Source organism: Oncorhynchus tshawytscha, linkage group LG20 (assembly GCF_018296145.1).
Source record: "Oncorhynchus tshawytscha isolate Ot180627B linkage group LG20, Otsh_v2.0, whole genome shotgun sequence".
Classification (NCBI taxonomy): Eukaryota; Metazoa; Chordata; class Actinopteri; order Salmoniformes; family Salmonidae; genus Oncorhynchus; species Oncorhynchus tshawytscha.
The window spans coordinates 33,984,606-34,011,920 of record NC_056448.1 but is presented as its reverse complement, the minus strand read 5'-3'; the positions used below and the strand labels follow the sequence as shown (position 1 = coordinate 34,011,920).

The 27,315-nt window shown below is 42.0% G+C and overlaps 1 protein-coding gene across 2 annotated transcripts in view; it reads left to right on the top strand.

The window, feature by feature from the left end:
• Nucleotides 1-19,581, top strand: part of LOC112220163 (transportin-1) — a 44,412-nt gene extending 24,831 nt beyond the window's left edge. Inside the window, exons 8-25 of one of the 2 annotated variants that reach the window (XM_042302515.1) lie at nt 383-505; nt 1,863-1,981; nt 2,239-2,299; nt 2,658-2,844; nt 3,029-3,181; nt 4,061-4,286; nt 5,193-5,364; nt 6,381-6,467; nt 9,047-9,154; nt 9,932-10,090; nt 10,468-10,555; nt 11,216-11,314; nt 11,426-11,521; nt 15,322-15,397; nt 16,530-16,629; nt 16,825-16,899; nt 17,029-17,168; nt 17,345-19,581. In XM_042302515.1, coding sequence (XP_042158449.1) covers nt 383-505; nt 1,863-1,981; nt 2,239-2,299; nt 2,658-2,844; nt 3,029-3,181; nt 4,061-4,286; nt 5,193-5,364; nt 6,381-6,467; nt 9,047-9,154; nt 9,932-10,090; nt 10,468-10,555; nt 11,216-11,314; nt 11,426-11,521; nt 15,322-15,397; nt 16,530-16,629; nt 16,825-16,899; nt 17,029-17,136 — 2,037 coding nt within the window. In that variant the 3' untranslated portion in view covers nt 17,137-17,168; nt 17,345-19,581. Of the gene's footprint in view, nt 1-382; nt 506-1,862; nt 1,982-2,238; nt 2,300-2,657; nt 2,845-3,028; nt 3,182-4,060; nt 4,287-5,192; nt 5,365-6,380; nt 6,468-9,046; nt 9,155-9,931; nt 10,091-10,467; nt 10,556-11,215; nt 11,315-11,425; nt 11,522-15,321; nt 15,398-16,529; nt 16,630-16,824; nt 16,900-17,028; nt 17,169-17,344 lie in introns of those variants that run through there. The other variant, XR_006079466.1, reaches the window with a different exon arrangement.
• Nucleotides 19,582-27,315: the final 7,734 nt, after the last annotated feature.

The following is a 27,315-nucleotide window of genomic DNA, read 5'->3' as shown; positions in this document are numbered from 1 at the left end:
TTAACTGATTAGAACAGCTCATGAGGTGTCTTAAATATCTGTCCACGAGGTGGGACTCTTATGACTAAAGAGTCTTCATGCAAAGCTTTTATTTTTACCCTTAAGAGTAGGAGTAAAATGTCTGTATTCTCACCACTTATGAACAATTTTATATTCCGAGACCCTCTATGGTTACAGGTCCTGGTCAGAACTCATGACATATGAAGACATTGTGGTCTCCTTTCCTTGTCTTTGTGTCAAATACTTACAAAAAAAGCCAATGTCTGCTATCCTTCATTAGTAATGCAATGTCAAAAAACACAGGATGCATCTTCAAGTCATGAAAGTTGGGACTAGTATGTGTGCTTGTGTTTTGATGTTTGACCTTCCTCCCTCCCTGTAGAACCTGTTTGCCCTGGCGACTGATGAGGAGCCAGAGGTGAGGAAGAACGTTTGCAGAGCTCTGGTCATGCTGCTGGAAGTCCGCATGGACCGTCTCCTACCGCACATGCACAACATCATAGAGGTGAGAATGGGACTGGGGTACTGGGGCGGGGGGTAGGACTTGGGCTTGTATTCTGTAATGCCTGGTGTACACTACAGGACTTTCAAAATCCTAACACCACTGAGCCTCTCACATTGAACAACTGTCTTTCCTGTAGTTGTTTTGTGTTGCCAACATAGTGTTGCGCAAGCTAACCATCTGGCACAGACGTGTCACACATAATACGATTCTTCACTTGGTCGTGAGGATTCTCTATACCAAACAATGATGTGATACGATTTAACGTAGCTACGAGCTGTGGCTCAAAGCAGCCTCATAAAGGTTCAGTTAGACATGCACGCTTGCCATACAGAGTTGAAAGATCTAGCCAACATTTTGAATTGAATAACATTGCTTGTGAACTTCAGAGCTGTAACGATTTGACACTTTGTTTAAAGGCATGTACAATACACATACTAGTAGTAGTCATAGCTCCTGCTCCAGAGTCTACACATTCTGGGTGATGTGATACAACGTCAGCATCTCACTGGCTTCTTCTCTGGCCAGCTCTCATTGGCTATTGATGATCACGTTCTGAAAACTTGTCATTGCACATCTCACACAAGAGCATTGCCGATTTTGTGCTGATAAAATCAAACATACTTGAAAATATCGTGACGTCTGGGACTGTTCAAAGATGGAGCGGTAGCCCTTAGATTGCATCTCTGACCCGCTCACATTAAAAAAGTGTCGGTAACCGCAACGACATGGGTATTTTGTCTACGATCTCATAAACTTGTTTGGGACAGCTAAACCACTGCCAAAATGGTGTAGTGTACACACAGTTTTAATTCTCCAGACAGGTTCATCTGAAAGCTTTTATTCTCCAGACAGGTTCATCTGAAAGCTTTTATTCTCCAGACAGGTTCATCTGAAAGCTTTTATTCTCCAGACAGGTTCATCTGAAAGCTTTTATTCTCCAGACAGGTTCATCTGAAAGCTTTTATTCTCCAGACAGGTTCATCTGAAAGCTTTTATTCTCCAGACAGGTTCATCTGAAAGCTTTAATTCTCCAGACAGGTTCATCTGAAAGCTTTTATTCTCCAGACAGGTTCATCTGAAAGCTTTTATTCTCCAGACAGGTTCATCTGAAAGCTTTTATTCTCCAGACAGGTTCATCTGAAAGCTTTTATTCTCCAGACAGGTTCATCTGAAAGCTTTTATTCTCCAGACAGGTTCATCTGAAAGCTTTAATTCTCCAGACAGGTTCATCCATAATCTGTCATGTGATTGTGGCTGCCCAGCTCCTGGCCTTGAAATTAATCCTGAATATTGATTGAGGTAGTGAATTACAAATATAATGCTAATAGTACTACATTTCCCATGGTCCTCTCCTCAGTACATGCTGCAGAGGACTCAGGACCAGGATGAGAACGTGGCTCTGGAGGCCTGTGAGTTCTGGCTGACACTGGCTGAACAGCCTGTCTGTAAGGATGTGCTGTGTAACCACCTCTCCAAGTGAGTAACACACATACATACAAAAGCTGTCATTCTAGGCCTCCCCCGGTGTACTGTCCTCATCCTGTCACCCTGGCTGTTGATCAGGGCCATAGCTGTTAGAGCTCATCTGTGACACAATGGTGACACTGCTGACATTAATGTTGCCTGTCCCCTCTCCTCTCCCTCTCTACCAACCCCCTCCATGCTCCCTCTCCCCCATCCCCTCCATGCTCCCTCCCCCCCATCCCCCACCTGTCGATCCCTGTCTGTTCCAGGCTGATTCCGGTGCTCGTCAACGGGATGAAGTACTCCGAGATCGACATCATTCTGCTCAAGGTCAGTCTGCTCTGAGTGTGAGCCAGGAAATTGATCTATGGCTTGCTGCTGGACTGCACCTTGTGGTTATGTACTGGACACATCACACCTTAGCCCTGGGTCTCAACCCTGGATGTGTGTATGTCCTGTCATGGGCCTGTCACTATGGTTACAATGAAATTCATATTTCTACATACATAAATATGTGTGTGTCTCTGTCTGCTGTTAAGATAGTCTGATAGGTGAACTGACGGCTACCTAGCTACAGGCCTGAAGGCAGCTCACTGTCTTAAAGTAGTAACAATAGTTAGAATTGCATACTTTTGTGTGTGTACCCTTACAAGTGTGGAACTGTGTGTTTAACTGTGTGTGTGGTCAGGGTGATGTGGACGAGGATGATGATGAGGCCATCCCTGACAACGAGCAGGACATCAGGCCCAGGTTCCACCGCTCCCGTACCGTTGCCCAGCAGCACGAGGGCGACCGCGATGGTATCGAGGACGATGACGACGATGATGATGATGATGACCTGGACGATGATGACACCATCTCTGACTGGAACCTCCGTGAGTGGACCTCTGATTATCTGGTTTTCTCTTCTGGTTTTCTTGCTTTGTCTCGCTTACTCTTTTTTCTCTGTCTTGCTCCCTCTCGTGCTTGCTCCCTCTCATGCCATCGGTATCGTTGACCTTTTTGTGTGCGTGTCTGTGTACCTCTGTTTATTAACGCGTCCCCTCTCACTGTCTCCAGGTAAGTGTTCAGCAGCAGCGTTGGACGTGTTGGCAAACGTGTTCAGAGACGACCTGCTCCTCCCCATCCTGCCTCTCCTCAAAGAGCTCCTCTTCCACCCAGAGTGGGTCATCAAGGAGTCTGGTATACTGGTCCTGGGGGCCATCGCTGAGGGTAAGGACTAGCAGAGACTGGTATACTGGTCCTGGGGGCCATCGCTGAGGGTAAGGACTAGCAGAGACCGGTATACTGGTCCTGGGGGCTATCGCTGAGGGTAAGGACTAGCAGAGACTGGTATACTGGTCCTGGGGGCTATCGCTGAGGGTAAGGACTAGCAGAGACTGGTATACTGGTCCTGGGGGCTATCGCTGAGGGTAAGGACTAGCAGAGACTGGTATACTGGTCCTGGGGGCCATCGCTGAGGGTAAGGACTAGCAGAGACTGGTATACTGGTCCTGGGGGCCATCGCTGAGGGTAAGGACTAGCAGAGACTGGTATACTGGTCCTGGGGGCCATCGCTGAGGGTAAGGACTAGCAGAGACTGGTATACTGGTCCTGGGGGCTATCGCTGAGGGTAAGGACTAGCAGAGACTGGTCCTGGGGGCCATCGCTGAGGGTAAGGACTAGCAGAGACTGGTATACTGGTCCTGGGGGCTATCGCTGAGGGTAAGGACTAGCAGAGACTGGTATACTGGTCCTGGGGGCCATCGCTGAGGGTAAGGACTAGCAGTGACTGGTATACTGGTCCTGGGGGCCATCGCTGAGGGTAAGGACTAGCAGAGACTGGTATACTGATCCTGGGGGCCATTGCTGAGGGTAAGGACTAGCAGAGACTGGGAGGGGGAGGAAGTGATAGACTATACAGTGGTGAAAGAGAATGTACAGTGTGTTTATCCACTTGTGTGGGTCAGGAAGTTGCATAATTCTAGCTATCAGGGGTATTCTACCATTCGGCCTGAACGAAGGACTAAACAAGACTATCTCTCCACCATTTTCACCGCTGATCTTAAAGCCAGTGGAACCCAATAGTCTAACCCCATGTCATTTTCCCAGGTTGTATGCAGGGTATGATCCCCTACCTGCCAGAGCTCATCCCCCACCTGGTGCAGTGTCTGAGTGATGAGAAGGCCCTGGTGCGCTCCATCACCTGCTGGACCCTGAGTCGATATGCCCACTGGGTGGTCAGCCAGCCTCCTGACACCTATCTGAAGCCACTGATGACTGAGCTCCTCAAACGCATCCTGGACTCCAACAAGAGGGTGCAGGAGGCTGCCTGCAGGTGAGTCAGCATGTGGTCAGCTGTTGGTAGCTGTGGTTATGTTTGACCAGATGTCTGAATTATTTGTAAATGATCAGTAATAAGTGGCTCTGGGTTTTAAAGCTGGGGACGACAGTCCTGGGAGTTGATGATGATCATTGTGACGATCAGTTGATACAATCAAAAGTTTTTGAACCACAGTTCAAAAAGAACAGCTTGACTGCGAAGTGGTGTTCTAAACAACCTTTTATTTCTCTCACCCCTCTCTCTCCTGCCTTATCCCCCTCCTCTCTCCCCCTCTCTGTCTCTCTCCCCTCTACCTCCCTCACCCCTCTCTCTCCCTGCCTTATCCCCCTCCTCTCTCCCCCTCTCTGTCTCTCTCCCCTCTACCTCCCTCACCCCTCTCTCTCCTGCCTTATCCCCCTCCTCTCTCCCCCTCTCTGTCTCTCTCCCCTCTACCTCCCTCACCCCTCTCTCTCCTGCCTTATCCCCCTCCTCTCTCCCCCTCTCTGTCTCTCTCCCCTCTACCTCCCTCACCCCTCTCTCTCCTGCCTTATCCCCCTCCTCTCTCCCCCTCTCTGTCTCTCTCCCCTCTACCTCCCTCACCCCTCTCTCTCCTGCCTTATCCCCCTCCTCTCTCCCCCCCCTCTTTCTCTCTCCCCTCTACCTCCCTCACCCCTCTCTCTCCTGCCTTATCCCCCTCCTCTCTCCCCCTCTCTTTCTCTCTCTCCCCTCTACCTCCCTCACCCCTCTCTCTCCTGCCTTATCCCCCTCCTCTCTCCCCCTCTCTTTCTCTCTCCCCTCTACCTCCCTCACCCCTCTCTCTCCTGCCTTATCCCCCTCCTCTCTCCCCCTCTCTTTCTCTCTCCCCTCTACCTCCCTCACCCTTCTCTCTCCTTTCTCTGTTTCCACTATCTCTCCCCCCAGTGCCTTTGCCACTCTGGAAGAGGAGGCGTGTACAGAGTTGGTTCCCTACCTGGCCTACATCCTGGACACTCTGGTGTTTGCCTTCAACAAGTACCAACACAAGAACCTGCTTATACTGTACGATGCTATAGGGACGCTCGCTGACTCCGTTGGACACCACCTCAACAAGCCGGTACACACGCACACACACACACACACATACCTTTCAGCTGTGTGTTTAGTTGTTGTCGTCTAATGTGGACTTTACTGTATGTGTTGAGTTGTGATGTCTAATGTAGGCTTTACTGTATGTGTTTAGTTGTTATGTCTAATGTAGGTTTACTGTATGTGTTGAGTTGTGATGTCTAATGTAGGTTTACTGTATGTGTTGAGTTGTGATGTCTAATGTAGGTTTACTGTATGTGTTTAGTTGTTATGTCTAATGTGGGCTTTACTGTATGGTTTAGTTGTTATGTCTAATGTGGGCTTTACTGTATGGTTTAGTTATGTCTAATGTAGGCTTTACTGTATGTGTTGAGTTGTTATGTCTAATGTAGGCTTTACTGTATGTGTTGAGTTGTGATGTCTAATGTAGGTTTACTGTATGTGTTGAGTTGTGATGTCTAATGTAGGCTTTACTGTATGTGTTGAGTTGTGATGTCTAATGTAGGTTTACTGTATGTGTTGAGTTGTGATGTCTAATGTAGGTTTACTGTATGTGTTGAGTTGTGATGTCTAATGTAGGTTTACTGTATGTGTTGAGTTGTGATGTCTAATGTAGGTTTACTGTATGTGTTTAGTTGTGATGTCTAATGTAGGCTTTACTGTATGGTTTAGTTGTGATGTCTAATGTAGGCTTTACTGTATGTGTTGAGTTGTTATGTCTAATGTGGGCTTTACTGTATGGTTTAGTTGTTATGTCTAATGTGGGCTTTACTGTATGGTTTAGTTGTTATGTCTAATGTGGGCTTTACTGTATGGTTTAGTTGTTATGTCTAATGTGGGCTTTACTGTATGGTTTAGTTGTTATGTCTAATGTGGGCTTTACTGTATGGTTTAGTTATGTCTAATGTAGGCTTTACTGTATGTGTTGAGTTGTGATGTCTAATGTGGGCTTTACTGTATGTGTTTAGTTGTTATGTCTAATGTGGGCTTTACTGTATGTGTTTAGTTGTTATGTCTAATGTGGGCTTTACTGTATGTGTTTAGGAGTACATTCAGATGCTGATGCCTCCACTGATAGCAAAGTGGAACCAGCTGAAGGACGAAGACAAGGATCTGTTCCCTTTACTAGAGGTGAGCCTCACTGTCCTCTAATAATGTTCCCTTTACTAGAGGTGAGCCTCACTGTCCTCTAATAATGTTCCCTTTACTAGAGGTGAGCCTCACTGTCTAATAATGTTCCCTTTACTAGAGGTGAGCGTCACTGTCCTCTAATAATGTTCCCTTTACTAGAGGTGAGCCTCACTGTTCTCTAATAATGTTCCCTTTACTAGAGTTGAGCCTCACTGTCTAATAATGTTCCCTTTACTAGAGGTGAGCCTCACTGTCTAATAATGTTCCCTTTACTAGAGGTGAGCCTCACTGTTCTCTAATAATGTTCCCTTTACTAGAGGTGAGCCTCACTGTCCTCTAATAATGTTCCCTTTACTAGAGGTGAGCCTCACTGACCTCTAATAATGTTCCCTTTACTAGAGGTGAGCCTCACTGTTCTCTAATAATGTTCCCTTTACTAGAGGTGAGCCTCACTGTCCTCTAATAATGTTCCCTTTACTAGAGGTGAGCCTCACTGTCCTCTAATAATGTTCCCTTTACTAGAGGTGAGCCTCACTGTTCTCTAATAATGTTCCCTTTACTAGAGGTGAGCCTCACTGTCCTCTAATAATGTTCCCTTTACTAGAGGTGAGCCTCACTGTCCTCACTGTCCTCTAATAATGTTCCCTTTACTAGTTCCTTTTACTAGGCATCATTTTCGTCAGCAACCGCCGAATAGCATAGCGCCACAGTCAAATAATATTACAAAAAAATATTCATATTCATGAAATCACAAGTGCAATATTGCAAAACACAGCTTAGCCTTTTGTTAATCCACCTGTTGGCTCAGATTTAGAAATTATGCTTTTCAGCGAAAGCAATCCAAGCGTTTAAGTTTATCGACTGCATAACATTATGTACACTAAGCATTAAGTAACTAGGTCACGAAAATAAGAAAAGCAATCAAATTAATCGTTTACCTTTGATCTTTGGATGTTTTCACTCACGAGACTCCCAGCTACACAACAAATGTTCCTTTTGTTCCATAAAGATTATTTTTATACACAAAATATCTCAGTTTGTTTGTCACGTTATGTTCAGAAATCCACAGGAAAGAGCGGTCACGACAACGCAGGTGTATATTCCAAATAATATCCATAATGTCCACAGAAACATGTCAAACATTTTTTATAATCAATCCTCAGGTTATTTAAAAAAAAATATTCGCTAATATATCAACCCGGGTGTATAGGTTTTTCAGTTACACCAGGAGAAACTCTGTAGCGCAAAACTCACTCTGAGAGCCCCCACCTATACACTTACGCAACGTGATCTTTCACTCTCATTTTTCTAAATAAAAGCCTGAAACTATGTCTAACGACTTAGGGAAGCCATAAAAAAAGGAATCTGGTTGATATCCCTTTAAATGGAGGATAGGCATGCATAGGAACAGAGAGGTTTCAAAATAAGAGGCACTTCCTGATTGGATTTTCCTCGGGTTTTCACCTGCAATATCAGTTCTGTTATACTCACAGACAATATTTTTACAGTTTTGGAAACTTTAGAGTGTTTTCTATCCTAATCTGATGATATGCATATTCTAGTTTCTGGGGCTGAACAATAGGCAGTTTCACATGGGTACGATTTTTAGCCAACAATGAAAATACTGCCCCCTACACGCAAAAGGTTAAACAATTTACTAAAATGTAAAAGTTACTACCTTTAACCTCTCCTGGCCAACATCCAGTGAGATTGCAGAGCGCCAAATTCAAATACAGAAATACTCATTATAAAAATTCAGAAAAGATACAACTAATTTACATAGGTTTAAAGATTAATTTCTTGTGAATCCAACCACTGTGTCAGATTTCAAAAATGCTTTACGGCGAAAGCATACCTTACGATTATTTGAGGACATAGCCCAGAAGACAAATCATTTACAAACAGTAACCAGCCAAGTAGAAGAGTTACTCAAGTCAGAAATAGAGATAAAAATTAATCACTTACCTTTGATGATCTTCATATGTTTGCACTCAGAAGACATTAGACATTAGACAGAAGGCATCGCAGCGCTAGCTGCGCCACCAGAGTCTCTGGGTTCGCGCCCAGGCTCTGTCGCACCCGGCCGCGTCCGGTAGGTCCGTGGGGCGACGCACAATTGGCCTAGCGTCGTCCGGGTTAGGGAGGGTTTGGCCGGTAAGGATATCCTTGTCTAATCGCGCACCAGCGACTCCTGTGGCGGGCCAGGCGCTGTGCGCGCTAGCCAAGGTGTCCAGTTGCACTGTGTTTCCTCCGACACATTGGTGCGGCTGGCTTCCGGGTTGGAGGCGCTCTGTGTTAAGAAGCAGTGCGGCTTGGTTGGGTTGTGTATCGGAGGATGCATGGCTTTCAACCTTCGTGGCATTGAATAGAAAACTACTTCCTGAATGGAAGGTTTTCGCCTGCCAAATCAGTTCTGTTATACTCAGATATTATTTTAACAGTTTTGGAAACTTTAGAGTGTTTTCTATCCAAATCTACTAATTATATGCATATCCTATCTTCTGGGCCTGAGTAGAAGGCAGGTTAATTTGGGCATGCTTTTCATCCCCCCCATCTCTTTCTCTCCCTCCATCTCTCAGTGCCTGTCGTCAGTAGCCACATCTCTCCAGAGTGGTTTCCTGCCCTACTGTGAGCCTGTGTACCAGCGCTGTGTCAACCTGGTGCAGAAGACCCTCGCTCAGGCCATGGTGAGACACACACGTCCATTGTTGTGTGAGGGGCACGGGGGGGTGTGAGACACTGTTGCGTGAGGGACACGGGGGGTGTGAGACACTGTTGTGTGAGGGACATGGGTGTGTGTGAGTGACACGGGGGGGTGAGAGACTGTTGCGTAGGGACACAGGGGTGTGAGACACTGTTGCGTGAGTGACACGGGGGTGTGAGACACTGTGGTGTGAGACACCTGTTGTGTGAGGGACACGGGGGTGTGAGACACTGTTGTGTGAGGGACACGGGGGTGTGAGACACTGTTGTGTGAGGGAGACGGGGGTGTGAGACACTGTTGCGTGAGGGACACAAGGGTGTGTGAGACACTGTTGCGTGAGGGACACAAGGGTGTGTGAGACACTGTTGCGTGAGGGACACAAGGGTGTGTGAGACACTGTTGCGTGAGGGAGCATTTGTTTAGTGCTTGCTTTCTTGCCTGTAAACATCATCTTGTTTGTGCCAGCTGGCTGTGTGAGTTGGCACTGAACACACCATAGAGAAGGGTTTTGGCACAGATAGTGTGTGTATGAGAACATTTGGGGATTATCTTCTCGCGGTTGGATTTCGGGTTTGCGGAATGTGGAATCTAATTATTTCAAATAACTATTTTCCCAAATCTAATCCACACTCTCCTCTTTCCATCACCCTCTGTCACACTACCTCCCCTCTCTCTCTTCCTCTACCATATATTCTATCGTCTGTCTCCCTTGCTTACTGCCCCCTTTTCCTGTCTCCCTCCCCTCTGTCTCTCCATCCAGCTCCACCAGTCCCAGCCAGACCAGTACGAGGCTCCTGATAAGGACTTTATGATTGTGGCTCTGGACCTGCTCAGTGGACTGGCTGAGGGGTTGGGCGGCAACATCGAGCAGCTGGTTGCCCGTAGCAACATCCTCACGCTCATGTACCAGTGCATGCAGGTAAACAACCAGTGACCTCAGTGTTACAGATCAACCAACCAACCAGTGACCTTGCAGTGTTACAGATCAACCAACCAACAAGTGATCTTGCAGTGTTACAGATCAATCAACCAACCAGTGATCTCAGTGTTACAGATCAACCAACCAACCAGTGACCTCAGTGTTACAGATCAACCAACCAACCAGTGATCTTGCAGTGTTACAGATCAATCAACCAACCAGTGATCTCAGTGTTACAGTTCAACCAGTGACCTCAGTGTTACAGATCAACCAACCCTGACATAGTTAATCTCTCAGGTCTGTGAGTCATGACTAATCTCTCACTCTCTCTGTCTCCCTATCGCTCTCTCTGTCTCTGTCCGCTCTATCTCTTTTAGGACAAAATGCCGGAGGTGCGGCAGAGCTCCTTTGCTCTGCTGGGTGACCTGACTAAAGCTTGTTTCCAGCATGTAAAGCCATGCATCGGTACGTACTCTATTCTCTTACACCAGACTGGCAGTAACACACAGCCTGATACTCTATTCTCTTACACCAGACTGGCAGTAACACACAGCCTGATACTCTGTTCTCTTACACCAGACTGGCAGTAACACATAGCCTGATATTCTATTCTCTTACACCAGACTGGCAGTAACACACAGCCTGATATTCTATTCTCTTACCCCAGACTGGCAGTAACACACAGCCTGATACTCTATTCTCTTACACCAGACTGGCAGTAACACACAGCCTGATACTCTGTTCTCTTACACCAGACTGGCAGTAACACATAGCCTGATATTCTATTCTCTTACACCAGACTGGCAGTAACACACAGCCTGATATTCTATTCTCTTACCCCAGACTGGCAGTAACACACAGCCTGATACTCTATTCTCTTACACCAGACTGGCAGTAACACACAGCCTGATACTCTGTTCTCTTACCCCAGACTGGCAGTAACACACAGCCTGATACTCTGTTCTCTTACCCCAGACTGGCAGTAACACATAGCCTGATACTCTATTCTCTTACACCAGACTGGCAGTAACAAACCGGCTGATATACAAGATGTGTGTAGTAGTCTGAATGTCAGGTTATCAGTTACCAATGATTTAAGCTTCTATCTCTTTCTCTTCTGTGCAGCTGATTTCATGCCTATACTAGGCACTAATCTGAACCCAGAGTTGATATCAGTGTGCAACAATGCAACGTGGGCAATTGGAGAGATATCTATACAAATGGGTGAGTGTCTGGAAATTGTCAGAAAGAGGTCACACATACCAGCTTGGATACATTCTCATGAATGTGTGTGTTACACCTCCCTGACCTCCCTTCTCCTTCCCCTCTCCTCAGGGGCTGAGATGCAGCCCTATGTGACCATGGTGCTGCACCAGCTGGTTGAGATCATCAACAGGCCCAACACCCCAAAGACCCTGCTGGAGAACACAGGTACCACCACAAGGTGGCGCTGCAGGCTGTGCTGAACCTGCCATCCACACAGGGAGATGTTACACAGCACAGTCAGTCAGGGCCACTCTGGGTGCGCCCCAATGAAATCTCCTTTCTCCCGAAGTGTGCACTCGTTCAATTCCCTTCATGGATTTGAAGGGAAATTACTGGTATATGAAAACTCCTCGTTGCCCATGCCAACACCAATCCAATGCTTTTAAATATCTGGGGAGTAGTGAACGAGTGCAGACTTCAGGAAGAAGGAGAGGTTATTGGGACACCCTCTGACTGGAGCGGAGGCCATTAATCTCCATCTGAAAACCTCCCCATGCTCTGGGCCTTACAGGTTTTGCCGGTTTCAACCAAACATCCCAACTATTTGGACCCAATGATCTATGGCTTAGAGGCTGTGTTTATGGGCTGTTGGATCCCTGCTGAAAGAAATGAAATGTGGCTGAGGTGGAAAGAGGGAAAGAAAGGAGGGGAGAAAGAGTGACAGATTAAGTATTTGTTCCTCATGGAGTAAGAATCTGGGGAAATGCCAAAACCGAGCAAACCCTGTAAGTGTACAGTCTTGGCATTATTAACTGAAATGGATTGATTCTGTTGCACCGTTGGTTGTCAGATTTTTCTAGCTTTATTTCCCTTGAAGTGAAGTTGAAGTGTTGAGCAGCATCAATAGGTGACCATAAGGTCTTAACTGAGACAGTGGAGTGTATAGCTAAATGCTTCAAGAGTTTTCATACGTTTAATTTGACAAACTGAATGTTTACTGAACACTCTGATGATGATGATCATCAATAATAATAATAATAACTAGTTGTCTTTGCTGACTGAGGAAAGAGCTAATCCCATCCTAAACATTTTTTGGGGTGTTGAGAGAAATGTTATAGCGCCTATACTTATCAAACAAACCTTCGGTTACACTCTGCTTTTATTTAGATGCTCTAGTCGAATTGGAAACCGTGTTTGGGTGATCCACAATGGCCGCCGACTTGAAACTAGAACCCAAACTGAGCCAAAATGAGGGTGAAGTGTAACCTGCTTAACTAACCCCCCTATACCCCCCCACCCCCCCCAGTAAAACTAGGGAATTTGTAGATGTTGTTCCTGTTTGTTTGTCAGTTTATTTGTTGTTTTTAGTTAGTGTTTCTTTTAAATGTGAATGCATATCTGCCAATATATGTTGAATGTTTAGTTAAAGGATGGCAAACGTTTAATGCAGGATAGGTGATGGATTGATGGAGCCATAGGGCTATGCTGTTCAGCTCAGTCCACTACCATTCTATTTTAGTATGATAAATCAAAACATAATCAACTTGGTTTCCTTTGGGTTGTTTCATACAAGAACTCTCCTAATCTTCATTTTCAGCTAACCTCAAAACATTCAGAAAATGTATTCATTTTGATTCTCTTATAGCTCACCAATTTGATCCTTCAAAGCACTTTAAAACACACATACAGTATAAAGTCACATCAACACTATTGAGGTGGATGGGGTTTGAGGCTATATACAGTGCCTTCAGAAAGTATTCACACCCCTTGAGTTTTCCACATTTTGTTGTGTTACAGCCTGCATTTAAAATAGATGTTTTTGGTCACTGGTCTACATGCAATTACCCCTTAGTTATGTTTTTCGAAATGTTTACAAATGAATTACAAATGTTAAGCTGAAATGTCTTGATTCAATAACTAATAAACCCCTTTGTTATGGCAAGCCTAAGTTCAGGAGTAAAAATGTGCTTAACAAGTCACATAATAAGTTGCAATAATAGTGTTTAACATGGCTTTTGAATGACTACCTCATCTCTGTACCACACACATACAATTATCAGTAAGGTCTCTCAGTTGAGCAGTGATTTTCAAACACAGATTCAACCATAAAGATCAGGGAGGTTTTCCAATGGCTCGCAAAGAAGGGCACCCATTAGTTGATGGGTAAAAAAAAAAGCTGATATTGAATATCCATTTGAGCATGGTCAAGTTATTCATTACACTTTGGATGGTGTGTCAATAAACCAAGTCACTACAAAGATGCAGGCATCCTTCCCAACTCAGTTGCCGGAGAGGAAGGACACTGCTCATGGATTTCACCATGAGGTCAATGGTGACTTTAAAACATTTACAGAATGTAATGGCTGTGATGGGAGAAAACAGATGATGCCTCAACAACATTGTAGTTATTCCACAATACTAACCTAATTGACAGTGAAAATAATACAAATATTCCAAAACATGCATCCTGTTTTCAACAAGGCACTAAATTAATACTGCTACAAATGTGGAAAAGCAATTAACTTTTTGTCCTGAGTACCACGTGCAAATCCAATACAACACATTACTTAATATCACTCTCCATATTTTCAAGCATAGTTGCTGCATCGTGTTATGGGTATGCTTGTAATTGTTAGGGACTGGGGAGTTTTTCAGGATAAAAAATTAGTGGAATGAAGCTAAGCACAGGTGGAAATCCTGGAGTAAATCTGGTTCAGTCTGCTTTCCACCAGACACTGGGAGATGAATTCACCTTTCAGCAGGACAAGAACCTAAAACACAATTCCAAATCTACACTGGAGTTGCTTATCAAGAAGACACTGAATGTTCCTGAGTGGCCGAGTTAGTTTTGACTTTGAAAAATCTATGGCAAGACCTACAAATGTTTGTCAAGCAATGATCAACAACCAACTTGATAAAGCTTGACACATTTTTTAAAGGATAATGGGCAAATGTTGCACAATCCAGGTGTGGAAAGCTCTTAGAGACTTACCCAGAAAGACTCACAGCTGTAATCGCTGCCAAAGATGCTTCTAGTATTGACTCAGGAGTGTGAATTCTTATGTAAATTCAATATTTCTGTATTTAATTTTCAATACATTTGCAAACATAAAAATAAATAACTTTTTAATTTTGTCGTTATGAGGTATTGTGTGTAGATGGGTGAGGAAAAACAAACAATTGAATACATTTTGAATACAGGCTGTAACACAACAAATGTGAAAGTCAAAGGGTATGAGTACTTTCTGAAAGCACTGTATAGCTATAACCCCTCCCCTCCATCCTCATTTGCAGCCAATCAGCCTATCCTGCACTGAACTTTATTTCTAATGAGCCTATCATCTGCTTTCTGCATGTCTCATTGGACTGTTCATAAATGCCTGTTTCTTAATGAGAATGTTGCATAGTTTTGTGTCTCTTAAACGTAGGTCCTCCTCTCTGTCTCCTCATAAGAACCTGCTGTACTGGATACTAGTCTCCTCCCATGTAGTTGGTCATTTCTTTACAACCAAAAAAAGAAGAAACGTTTTTCTGTTTCTTATGGAAAGATTAACCTTTTTGTGAGTTTAAGGGAGAAACCTCTGAAAGCTCAATTCCCAGCTGCCAACTTTGAGAAGAATAAGAACCTTGTAAACATTCCATACGGGCATTTGGCTAACTAATGATTTACACTTTAAAGTTAGACGAAGAACATTTAATTGAACATTTTGGAAAGAGGAGTTTGTCGTAAGAGAACAGAGGCCATTTCAACATTGATATTTCTGACGTCCGAGCAGGCATGTTGCTGTTTGATTGATATTGTGTTGTCAAAGTGTTCTCCCTTAAACGAGATGTTTGTTTTTAGTGCCATACTAGCCTACACGTGGCAGTAATAATCAACACTAGTGAATTCTTCTGTTTATTATCATACATGGATTCTGTTGATTTATGTTTCTGAGTTGTTTGTTTTTTCTTTATTTTTTCTCCTCATTGCTCATGTCTTGGTTGGCGTTTGGTGGTGTATAACCGTGATTGCGTTACCTTAGCAATAACAATTGGTCGTCTTGGTTACGTTTGTCCTCAAGAGGTGGCACCCATGCTACAGCAGTTTATAAGACCCTGGTGTGTATTATTCAATCTTTTATTTAATTCATATTCCTATCCTCTTTCCTCTTTCTCCATGTCTGTCTCTTCCTGTCTCTCTCTTCTTTCCTGTCTCTGTCTTTCTCTCTTCCTCCCTCTCTTTCTTTCTGAAATAAGTATTTTCTGTTTCTCCTGAATCAGTCCGTAATCATTGCCAACCATGTGACTAATCCAGTCCTCTTTTAGGTCCTCTGTCTGTGATGTATTTTGCTTCAGTAGCACCTTCATGTATTTTATACATTACTGGTTTATTTATTTTACAGTTTGTCATTGTTAATTGTCGCTAACTACTAATTAGTGCATGGGATTCGACTGTCACATGCCTGCTGGTTCAGAAAGGGAAAACAAAAGGCTTCCCTAAATTTCCCAAAGCATTCTCAGAGCACCCCCCCCGTCCACTAGTCATCCAGCTGCATGTTCCTATCCCAGAATTCCTCAACTTCCTTTAAGAAAAAAGTTCATATAAAAAGATTTAGCATTTATAATGTGCTATAGTAAAGGTTAACCTAAATGCCATATGGGCCAAAGTGAAGTTATTTTAAAAGTGATAAAACCGTTTTTAGTGACTTACTCGTAAGTGTATAGTTAATTGCTTTAACACAACGTTTCAGAAGGACCGGTTTGTTTGATGTGCATGCACCAGTCTGATACTGTTTTAAATTATCTGAGAGAAATAATTTTCTCCCCACGAGAATATTTTGTACCTTCCGAAGTAGTCTTTGGTGAAAGTAGTTCTGATAATATCAAATCTTCTAAAGGTCTAAAATAAATGATTGTAGATTGAATTCACAAGTATGAATTAAAAATGGCAAGTTGTCTTTTTTTAATATACTATAGGTTATTTTTCTTTTTTTAGTGGCCATACATACAATCAACAAACCTTGAGGCAATAGATGTAGTATTGTTATATTTTGGAAGGTATTCTATTTATCCATAGTGGAATTTATTGTGTTAACAGGTAATATGATATACCTATGCAAGTTCAATTACATTATTGAATACAGTCAATGGTCATTTCAGAGTGCTGTAAGGGTATTGAATTGTAATGCTATGCAGTGCTTTAAGGCAGCCCCTCTGGCCTGGTGTAAAACGTGGCTGTTCCTGTTGACAGGTGCACCTCTCTAAGGAACATAAGAGACAATGAGGAAAAAGACTCAGCGTTCCGAGGCATCTGCACTATGATCAGTGTCAACCCTGGAGGAGTGGTACAGGTGAGGCCCCCAGGCATTGCTGCCCTCTAGAGTACAACATAGGAACTGCACTTCTTTTCTTCTCATGGCCCCATCAGTTGAGGACTAAGAAAAATACAGGAACTGCATTACTGGTTATATGGCCCCATGAGTGAGTGATGTTTGCAGAGAAACTCTTGTTGTCTCAAGGCAGACCTTTACTCTCATTTTCTCCAGGACTTTATATTTTTCTGTGATGCAGTGGCCTCGTGGGTAAATCCAAAGGATGATCTGCGAGACATGTTCGGCAAGGTAAAAACTGCTAACTCTGCCACGTCTTGTAGACTCTAGGCCCGATCTGTGTAAGGGGAAGGAGTGAATATCCTGACCTACAGTGTGTGCATGCGTGGCTTTGTGCTAATTGTTGTTTGATATTTTCAGATCCTCCATGGGTTCAAGAACCAGGTGGGCGAGGATAACTGGAGGCGTTTCTCAGACCAGTTCCCACTGCCTCTGAAGGAACGGCTGGCGGCCTTCTACGGGGTGTAATGCTTTCCATAGGAACATACCTGTTCAAGGGGGTACTTTGCACATTCATGGTCAAATCTAATTATAGAGCCGAGAGATCCTATCCAAGGCACTTTAGTGTCTGTTTGTTAGCCACCTTATTTGAGCAAAATGATAAGCAAGCAAAATTAGGAAGGTTTATTCCTAATTTTGCTTACTTAATAATATTGGTCTCACTCTGTGTTTCCAGGTCATTCACTATGGGAGACGACTGACGGGGAACCTCTTATACCCAGGGAACATGTTACCCTTTACTGGGGGTAGGGTCTGCCAGCTGGGGAGGGAGGGGGGTGCGGACCGGGACCCTCCTCAACCTTCTTGACGGGCGGGGTGGGAGGGAGGTGTTAGCCAGCAGAGGCATTCAACGCCCCCCAAGCAACAGGCGAGGGGGACACGGGGGAACCAGCAGGCTAACTTAATCAAGGGAGGAAACATTTATTTAATCATTTCAACATCTCTTTCAGAAATGAAAAGACATTGTCAGCGTAGCCATTTTTGTTTTCTTTTTTTATTTAATTTTTCATTCGAGCTCTCCAGCGACTCTACTGAGTGGACATTTGAATCAAAATGCAGGAAAAAAAACAATGCAAAACTTTGTAAATGCTTCTGTCGTTTAATTGTGGTAAAATCATGGCTTTATACTTACCGGGGGATAGTGCTGATTGAGAGTCCGATTTCAGTTAAGAGATTTTAAATCTATTCGTATCGACCGGAAAGTGCCACTCAGAGATAAGTGTAGGGGGAGGGAGTGTAGAACTAGAGAGAATGATACCGACCATAGAATTGATATGGGGGTGGTTCTAAAATAGCGTAGTGGGCATAGAAATGACATTAAAATTCTCAAAGAAAACAACATAGCAGCTGTCCTCAACTGCCAGGACAGCTGCTAGCCAAGCAACCACAACAGAGGTAATAGAGTAAAGATATTATCATATGATATTATCATATTTATCTAACCAGCTATTTTTTTGGGGGGGGGGACAGACACTGCCTTTGCATATCTTCGAATAACAATAGCCTGTCTTTTATTGTAGTCATCAATCAAAGCAATTGCGTTGAGTTAATGAAAGAAAAATTGGTAGTGGCATATTTAAAGTAATAGAGTAATAAACAGTATTTTTATGGCAGGTCAGAAGCTGTGTTGAATAAACCATTCAGTCAAACACGTCAGACAGAAAGAGTGCATATGATTCTATATTTGTTGTGGTTGAAAGTGACTTGTCTTAAAAACAGGAACATAACTAAGTAGCATGCTTACATCAAAGTGGGAAGTGGGTAAGGAGGGTGTATATCAGTAGAGTGATCTGTGTGTTGCATCATCAGATAGTTGTGGTATTTCTTGCATAGCCTTGTGATAAGGTTTCTTAAACAAACATGTAGTTTGTCCTTTTTCAGTTTTCTGTCCGCCCACCACCCCCTATGTTTACCAGAGGTTTTCCAGTCAGTGTCTAGCATGAACTGGGTTTACATACATACAATATAGAAACATACAAGTCTGATATTGATATTCTCATCTAGTTGAATCCATATACTGTAGCAGGGTTTTGGTTGTGATTCTAAAAAGAGACCTTGAACACTGCTACATACATGTTAAAACTCTGAGGTAAACTCTCAGGCTGCCTCTGTCCTGTGGTGTGGAAGTGACGTGTTCTGTGTGCATGGATGTTTTACTAGCTGCCATAATATCAGCTTTCCTGACCCCATATTGTTTTAAATATCAAATTCTGTCTTTCTCACATTTGTGAAAACAGTACTTGGGCTCGATTGTGGCAACGTAAGACTATATTGTTTAACAGTGTCAAAGGGAGGGGGGTATGGAAACCGCATACAGGGATTTAGCTGAAAATGTTCACCCTTTTGTTATTAGGACTGTAACACAAGTCCTCCTGTCTTGATAGTGTGTCTGTCTGTGACCTTTGTTGGTTGTCAATCCAAAACTCAACAGTAAGCAATTGTAAAAAAAAAAAAAAAAAAGAAAAAAAAAAGTTTTATGTACTGTGGTTTTTTTATTATTGTTGTTGGTTTGCTTTTTTTGTGAAAAGCATGATCTTTGAGGATGATTGTAATGACTGTTTTGAATGCAAGGTATTCGAATGCTTGATTCCTTGCATGTTGGTGGTCCTTTTACATCCCAAACTAGACAGGGGAGGTGCATTTCAATTGAACTAAAAAGTTAAGGAAATTCTTATTTCTTCACTACCCCATTTCGCTGACATACAATATCAGACTTTTATTTTGAAAGTTCAACTTTTATCTCATACATACCTGCAGGACGATTTTCCCCTTAACCTATAACCCACGTGCACATGTATTGTTTGTTTTCTTGTTAAATACTGTGAAGTTAGAACTTAAAGAAAAAATATGTTTTTTGTTCCTTTTTGTTTTGGTGTGTTATTCTTTTGGCTCCGTAAAGTGCAAAAGTCTTGAGGTAGTTGATTGCCTGAATGTATCCCATGGTGGGTGGGAATACAGTTTTATGCCCAGCCAACCAATCAGATTCACTCTGCAGGTCAGAGTAATTGTTGCAGTATTTTGTCTGCCTAGCAGGGCATATTAAAAGCACTTGTTCAGACAGAAAATGTATTCTGCACACTGTAGTAGACTCACACAATCACGTACTGATATAGTATTTGTTTACAGGAGATTTATACCACGAAACACCTCATGTAGTATTACTTCACTGAGTATTCAATATTGTGTAGTCCTTTTCTTTGTGTGTGTGTATGTATGTATATGTGTGTATATATATGTGTATATACATATGTATATACATATGTGTATATATATGTAAATACATGTGTGTATATATATGTAAATACATGTGTGTGTATGTGTATATACATATGTATATACATATGTATACATATATATATACGTGTGTGTGTGTGTACGTGTGTGTGTGTGTATATATATATATATACACACACGTGTGTGTGTGTGTATATATGTATTTACATATATATATGTATGTATATATGTATTTACATATATATATGTATGTATATATATATGTATTTATACATATATATACACGTGTGTATATATATGTGTATACATATGTATACATACGTGTGTGTGTGTGTGTATGTATATGTATTTACATATGTATATATATATATACACGTGTGTGTGTGTGTATATATATATGTGTGTGTATATATATGTATTTACATATATGTGTATGTATATATGTTTTTACATATGTATATATGAATGTATGTGTCAGTGTATGTACACAGTATATGTATATATATTTTATTTTACCTTTATTTAACTAGGCAAGTCAGTTAAGAACAAATTCTTATTTTCAATGACGGCCTAGGAACAGTGGGTTAACTGCCTGTTCAGGGGCTGAACGACAGATTTGTACCTTGTCAGCTCGTGGGTTTGAACTTGCAACCTTCCGGTTACTAGTCCAACGCTCTAACCACTAGGCTACCCTGCCGCCCCATACATACACATAGGTGTGTATACGTATGTATGTATATATACGTATGTATGTATATATACGTGTGTATGTATATATACGTGTGTATGTATGTATGTATGTATGTATGTATGTATGTATGTATGTATGTATGTATGTATGTATGTATGTGTACATACACCTACACAGTTGAAGTCGGAAGTTTACATACACCTTAGCCAAATACATTTAAATTCAGTTTTTCACAATTCTTGACATTTAATCCGAGTAAAAATTCCCTGTCTTAAGTTAGGTAGGATCACCATTTTATTTTAATAAAGTGAAATGTCAGAATAATAATAGAGTGATTTATTTCAGCTTTTATTTCTTTCATCACATTCCCAGTTTGTCAGAAGTTTACATACACTCAATTAGTATTTGGTAAAATTGCCTTTAAATTGTTTAACTTGGGTCAAACTTTTAGGGTAGCCTTCCACAAGCTTCCCACAATAAGTTGGGTGAATTTTGTCCCATTCCTCCTGACAGAGCTGGTGTAACTAAGTCAGGTTTGTAGGCCTCCATGCTCACACACGCTTTTTCAGTTCTGCCCATACATTTTCTTTTGGATTGAGGTCAGGGCTTTGTGATGGCCACTCCAATACCTTGACTTTGTTGTCCTTAAGCCATTTTACCACAACTTTGGAAGTACGCTTGTGGTCATTGTCCATTTGGAAGACCCATTTGCGACCAAGCTTTGACTTTCTGACTGATTTGAGATGTTGCTTCAATATATCCACATAATTTTCCTCCTCATGATGCCATTTATTTTGTGAAGTGCACCAGTCCCTCCTGCAGCATTGCACCCCCACAACATGATGCTGCCACCCCCATGCTTCACGGTTGGGATGGTATTCTTTGGCTTGCAAGCCTCCCCCTTTTTCCTCCAAACATGATGATGGTCATTATGGCCAAAAAGTTCTATTTTTGTTTGATCAAACCAGAGGACATTTCTCCAAAAAGTATGATCTTTGTCCCCATGTGCAGTTCAAACTCTAGTCCGGCTTTTTTATGGCAGTTTTGGAGCATTTGCTTCTTCCTTGCTGAGCGGCCATTCAGGTTATGTCGTTATAGGACTCGTTTTTACTGTGGATTTACATTTTTGCACCCGTTTCCTCCAGCATCTTCACAAGGTCCTTTGCTGCTGTCTGGGATTGATTTGCACTTATCGCACCAAAGTACGATCACTTCTAGGAGACAGAACGTGTCTCCTTCCTGAGCGGTATGATGGCTGCGTGGTCCCACGCAGCCATCATACGCAGGTGTTTATACTTGCGTACTATTGTTTGTACAGATGAGCGTGGAACCTTCAGGCGTTTGGAAATTGCTCCCAAGGATGAACCAGACTTGTGGAGGTCTGATTGGCTGATTTCTTTTGATTTTTTTCTTTTGATTTTCCCATGATGTCAAGCAAAGAGGCACTGAGTTTGAAGGTAGGCCTTGAAATACATCCACAGGTACACCTCCAATTGAATCAAATTATGTCAATTAGCCTATCAGATGCTTCTGAAGCCATGATGTTTTCTGGAATTTTCCAAGCTGTTTAAAGGCACAATCAACTTAGTGTATGTAAACTTCTGACCCACTGGAATTGTGATACAATGAATTATAAGTGAAATAATCTGTCTGTAAACAATTGTTGGAAAAATTACTTGTCATGCACAAAGTAGGTGTCCTAACCGACTTGCCAAAACTAGTTTGTGAACAAGAAATTTGTGGAGTGGTTGAAAAACAATTTTTAATGACTCCAACCTAAGTGTATGGAAACTTCCAGTGTGTGTGTTTGACCTGTTTTTAAAGATAAGATTCCCAATATCTTAAATTCTCTAAAAGATAATTGGCGTGAACTAAGCCTGGAGATGAAATACTGCAGACGCTCATGTATTGCCACAAAACCTTTCCAAAGCCAACAATCTTTAACTTAGATGAATAGGTAATTAAAATAAAATATATTTAAGTCTCCTTGAATCTTTATTATACGGTGTATTTATTTTTAAAAATTAATTGGATGGTTGTGTTGAACATAATTAGACATTTTAACACTTGTAACAACAAAAACATGGGTATTTCAAGTTAGCCTGGATCCAAACTGAATTGCTCTTTTTTTCACCAGGCTAATATCAAGTAGCACAAAAAGACGGAATGGGATATATGGAGGCGCTTGTTTCTGTAGTTCTTGTTTTTGTGCCACACCTTTGTCCTGGAGTGGACATTACTTTGTCTTTGTCACATTCCAGCTGTTTGGCATGTCAAAAATTGGAGGACGCATGGCTTGATTGGTTCTGTCCTTATCACACTGAATTAAAAACAACAAAAACATTTAGGGCCTGTTTCCCAGACACATTTTAAACGTAGTGCTAAGCTTAATTTGTGTCCAGGAAACCGTCCCAAGAAAATATGAAAAGAAAAATACATAGAACAATCACTGTTTGTGTGCCGTCTTAATGACATAGCCGCTCCATTATAGCCGCTGCTATAATGTGTAGCTTCTGTACTTGAATATTTGTTTGTAGTATCCTCAGGAGGTCTGTGTTTACCGTTATTGTTTCCAAATGTATGCCTTTTTCCATCTCCCTTTACCGATAAGAGGTTATTAAGCCTGCGCTAACCCTAAACTACAGAGGATGTTCCTGTCTATGGGTGTTCAGTTCACTAATGTTTGATATGTGTGCTAACTCACAATAAGGCACTGAGATGTACACACATCCAGGGTCAGTGTGAAATAATAATTGTAACTAGGTAAGCTCATGCATTCAAATTTAGCTATAATTTGGAGGAATAAGAATATACAATTGGGAAGAGTTAACTTGCACATAATGAATGCAACTGTGGCAAAGTGATTGTAAGACATGTCTAGATAGTTAATGTAATATGTACATGATGCCTTGATGATAACTGAATGATTTAGCTGGGGATTCGTAATGGCTGGTCATTTTCAATAATGAAAAAAGACCTTGCACATTAGGCCAAACGCAAATATGCTCATGGCGTCTTACAGCTATGTTTGCGTTTTTGAAGTCTTTAATTTTGAAGAACGGGGGGAAATCTTTTAAAAATCATAGTCTATTAGAATATCTCCTCTAAAGAGTGACTGCCCCTAAAAGCAAATTCTTGTTTTGAAAACAGCTATTTTGGCATCTATGAGTCAAACATTTATTCTAATCAAAATTGACTACAAGGTGTAAATAGGATAATTTTGGTCATAAAGTCAGTCTCATCCATAACAGATTTGCGAGATGACGGTGAAAAACGTGTCATGGATTGAAGGGTCCCATAAATTCATTAGGTTTGGGTTTTTTCAATCCTGCAGCAGACAGCATCCAAGTAATCATCATTTCGTAGCACAGCTGCACTGACCCTATCGTAATGCGCATGGTCCATTTGGTTTGACATTCGATATCCCTATGAGGCTAGTTAGGGTACATCAGTAAATTACACAATGTAAATCAGAAAATATTTTAAAAGGTCAATAGCTTCACATCTCAATTACTTAACCTCAAATGACTATAAATGGTAGAAATTCTAATACAAATATAAAAAAACATTTAATGAGACAACTAAAAATGTGGAACAATAAAATATTTTCCCATTTACATTGTAATTTATTGGTGGTCACTAAATAGCCCCAGAGATGGGCTATCCATTGTCAAACCAACTTTGCCAGGGTCACACACTAGCCTGCTGAAGCTAATTGGAGAAAGAAGTTGGCTAGTGCTAGCTAGCCTAGGTGACTTCAAGACACACGACCTGGTTAGGCTGTTTCAAGTTATCTAACAGAGTGAATGTACAAACGCTTGCCGCATGCGAACACCCACGAGACATCCACATTAAACCACCCCCTCCAAGACTACTCTTTTGGCTTCAGTCATGGCCGCTGCATTTCTTAATGACCAAAACAAAAAATTAGGCCAAATCAGGAATTTCAGCCCCCCTTTAAAGAACACCTGTAACAATAGCCTGTGACTTTCATTTAGCCATAAGAAAAAAACTTTACAAGAATTTCTCCAAGTCTGCCTTCACCCGTTTTTGCTGAATAATGTGAGAGAAACTTCTTCTTTTTGGAATAGTGAATATGGTTTAAGTTGTTTTTATAAACTGCTGAATTTTAAGGTTAAATAATAAGAATAATTTAGGGGGCCACCAAATATTTTGGATCATGTGAAGAATCTTTATTGTACTGTAGTGATTTTGTAATGATATTTGTATAAAGATGTGATGGATGTGAATGGTAGTCACTGCTTGGATCTGTACATTGTTGAGAATAAATTGTTTACAAAAATCTGGGACTGCTGTTTTCTGTTACTGTGTGTTACATTTTTAAATGCACTTTAAATAAAGTTTGATGTGATCCATCTAATGGTTTTTAGCCTGATAATATCAGGTCGGATAGACCAGAGTTAATGACCCCCATTGGCCCCATACTTTCATCCACCACTCACAACATATTTAGTAGTGACAAATATGGCCAAGGTGGCTGTGTAGATGACTGAGTCATGATTTTAGTGTAATGTCCCTGTGTAAGTTCATTTTGCAACCTTGAAGTGTTTACATGGCGGTGTTCGTCTTAGCAATCTCCCTAGGATAAAGACCTCCATTCCTGCCATTATTGAAAGAGATCGTGATACCTCTCATCTCAAAATAGGGCTACTTAATGTTACATCCCTCACTTCAAAGGCAGTTATAGTCAATGAACAATCTTGATGTGATTGGCCTGACTGAAACATGGCTTAACCCTGATGAATTTACTGTGTTAAATGTGGCCTCACCTCCTGGTTACACTAGTGACCATATCCCCCGTGCATTCCGCAAAGGCGGAGGTGTTTCTAACATTTACGATAGCAAATTTCAATTTACAAAAAAAAAATACGTTTTTGTCTTTTGAGCTTCTAGTCATGAAATCTATGCAGCCTACTCAATCGCTTTTTATAGCTACTGTTTACAGGCCTCCTGGGCCATATACAGCGTTCCTCACTGAGTTCCCTCAATACCTATCAGACCTTGTAGTCATGGCAGATAATATTATAATTTTTGGTGATTTTAATATTCACAAGGAAAAGTCCACAGACCCACTCCAAAAGACTTTCGGAGCCATCATCGACTCAGTGGGTTTTGTCCAACATGTCTCTGGACCTACTCAATGTCAAAGTCATACTCTGGACCTAGTTTTGGGGATCTTAATGTTTTCCCTCATAATCCTGGACTTTCGGACCACCATTTTATTACGTTTGCAATCGCAACAAATAATCTGCTCAGACCCCAACCAAGGAGTATCAAAAGTCGTGCTATAAATTCTCAGACAACACAAAGATTCCTTGATGCCCTTCCAGACTCCCTCTGCCTACCCAAGGACGGGTAGGCTGACCATTCCATAAAAATGGAGCTCTATAGGAGAAAGCCCTGCCTCCAGCTGTTTGCTTAGAAATTCTAGGGACAATTAGGAGGCCTGCGTCTTGTGACCGTAGCGTACGTGTAGGTATGTACGGCAGGACCAAATCAGAGAGATAGGTAGGAGCAAGCCCATGTAATGCTTTGTAGGTTAGCAGTAAAACCTTGAAATCAGCCCTTGCCTTGACATGAAGCCAGTGTAGGGAGGCTAGCACTGGAGTAATATGATCACATTTTTTGGTTCTAGTCAGGATTCTAGCAGCCGTATTTAGCACTAACTGAAGTTTATTTAGTGCTTTATCCGGGTAGCCGGAAAGTAGAGCATTGCAGTAGTCTAACCTAGAAGTGACAAAAGCATGGATTAATTTTTCTGCATCATTTTTGGACAGAAGGTTTCTGATTTTTGCAATGTTACGTAGATGGAAAAAAGCTGTCCTTGAAACAGTCTTGATATGTTCTTCAAAAGAGAGATCAGGGTCCAGAGTAACGCCGAGGTCCTTCACAGTTTTATTTGAGACGACTGTACAACCATTAAGAATAATTGTCAGATTCAACAGAAGATCTCTTTGTTTCTTGGGACCTAGAACAAGCATCTCTGTTTTGTCCGAGTTTAAAAGTAGAAAGTTTGCAGCCATCCACTTCCTTATGCCTGAAACACATGCTTCTAGCGAGGGCAATTTTGGGGCTTCACCATGTTTCATTGAAATGTACAGCTGTGTGTCATCCGCATAGCAGTGAAAGTTAATATTATGTTTTCGAATGACATCCCCAAGAGTTAAAATATATAGTGAAAACAATAGTGGTCCTAAAACAGAACCTTGAGGAACACCAACATTTACAGTTGATTTGTCAGAGGACAAACCATTCACAGAGACAAACTGATATCTTTCCGACAGATAAGAACTAAACCAGGCCAGATCTTGTCTGTGTAGACCAATTTGGGTTTCCAATTTCTCCAAAAGAATGTGGTGATCGATGGTATCAAAAGCAGCACTAAGGTCTAGGAGCACGAGGACAGATGCAGAGCCTCGGTCTGATGCCATTAAAAGGTCATTTACCACCTTCACAAGTGCAGTCTCAGTGCTATGATGGGGTCTAAAACCAGACTGAAGCATTTCGTATACATTGTTTGTCTTCAGACGCAGACTCTGTCTCAACCTTTAAGTCTTTACTGAAGACTCATCTCTTCAGTGGGTCATATGATTGAGTGTAGTCTGGCCCAGGAGTGTGAAGGTGAACGGAAAGGCTCTGGAGCAACGAACCACCCTTGCTCTTTCTGCCTGGCCGGTTCCCCTCTATCCACTGGGATTCTC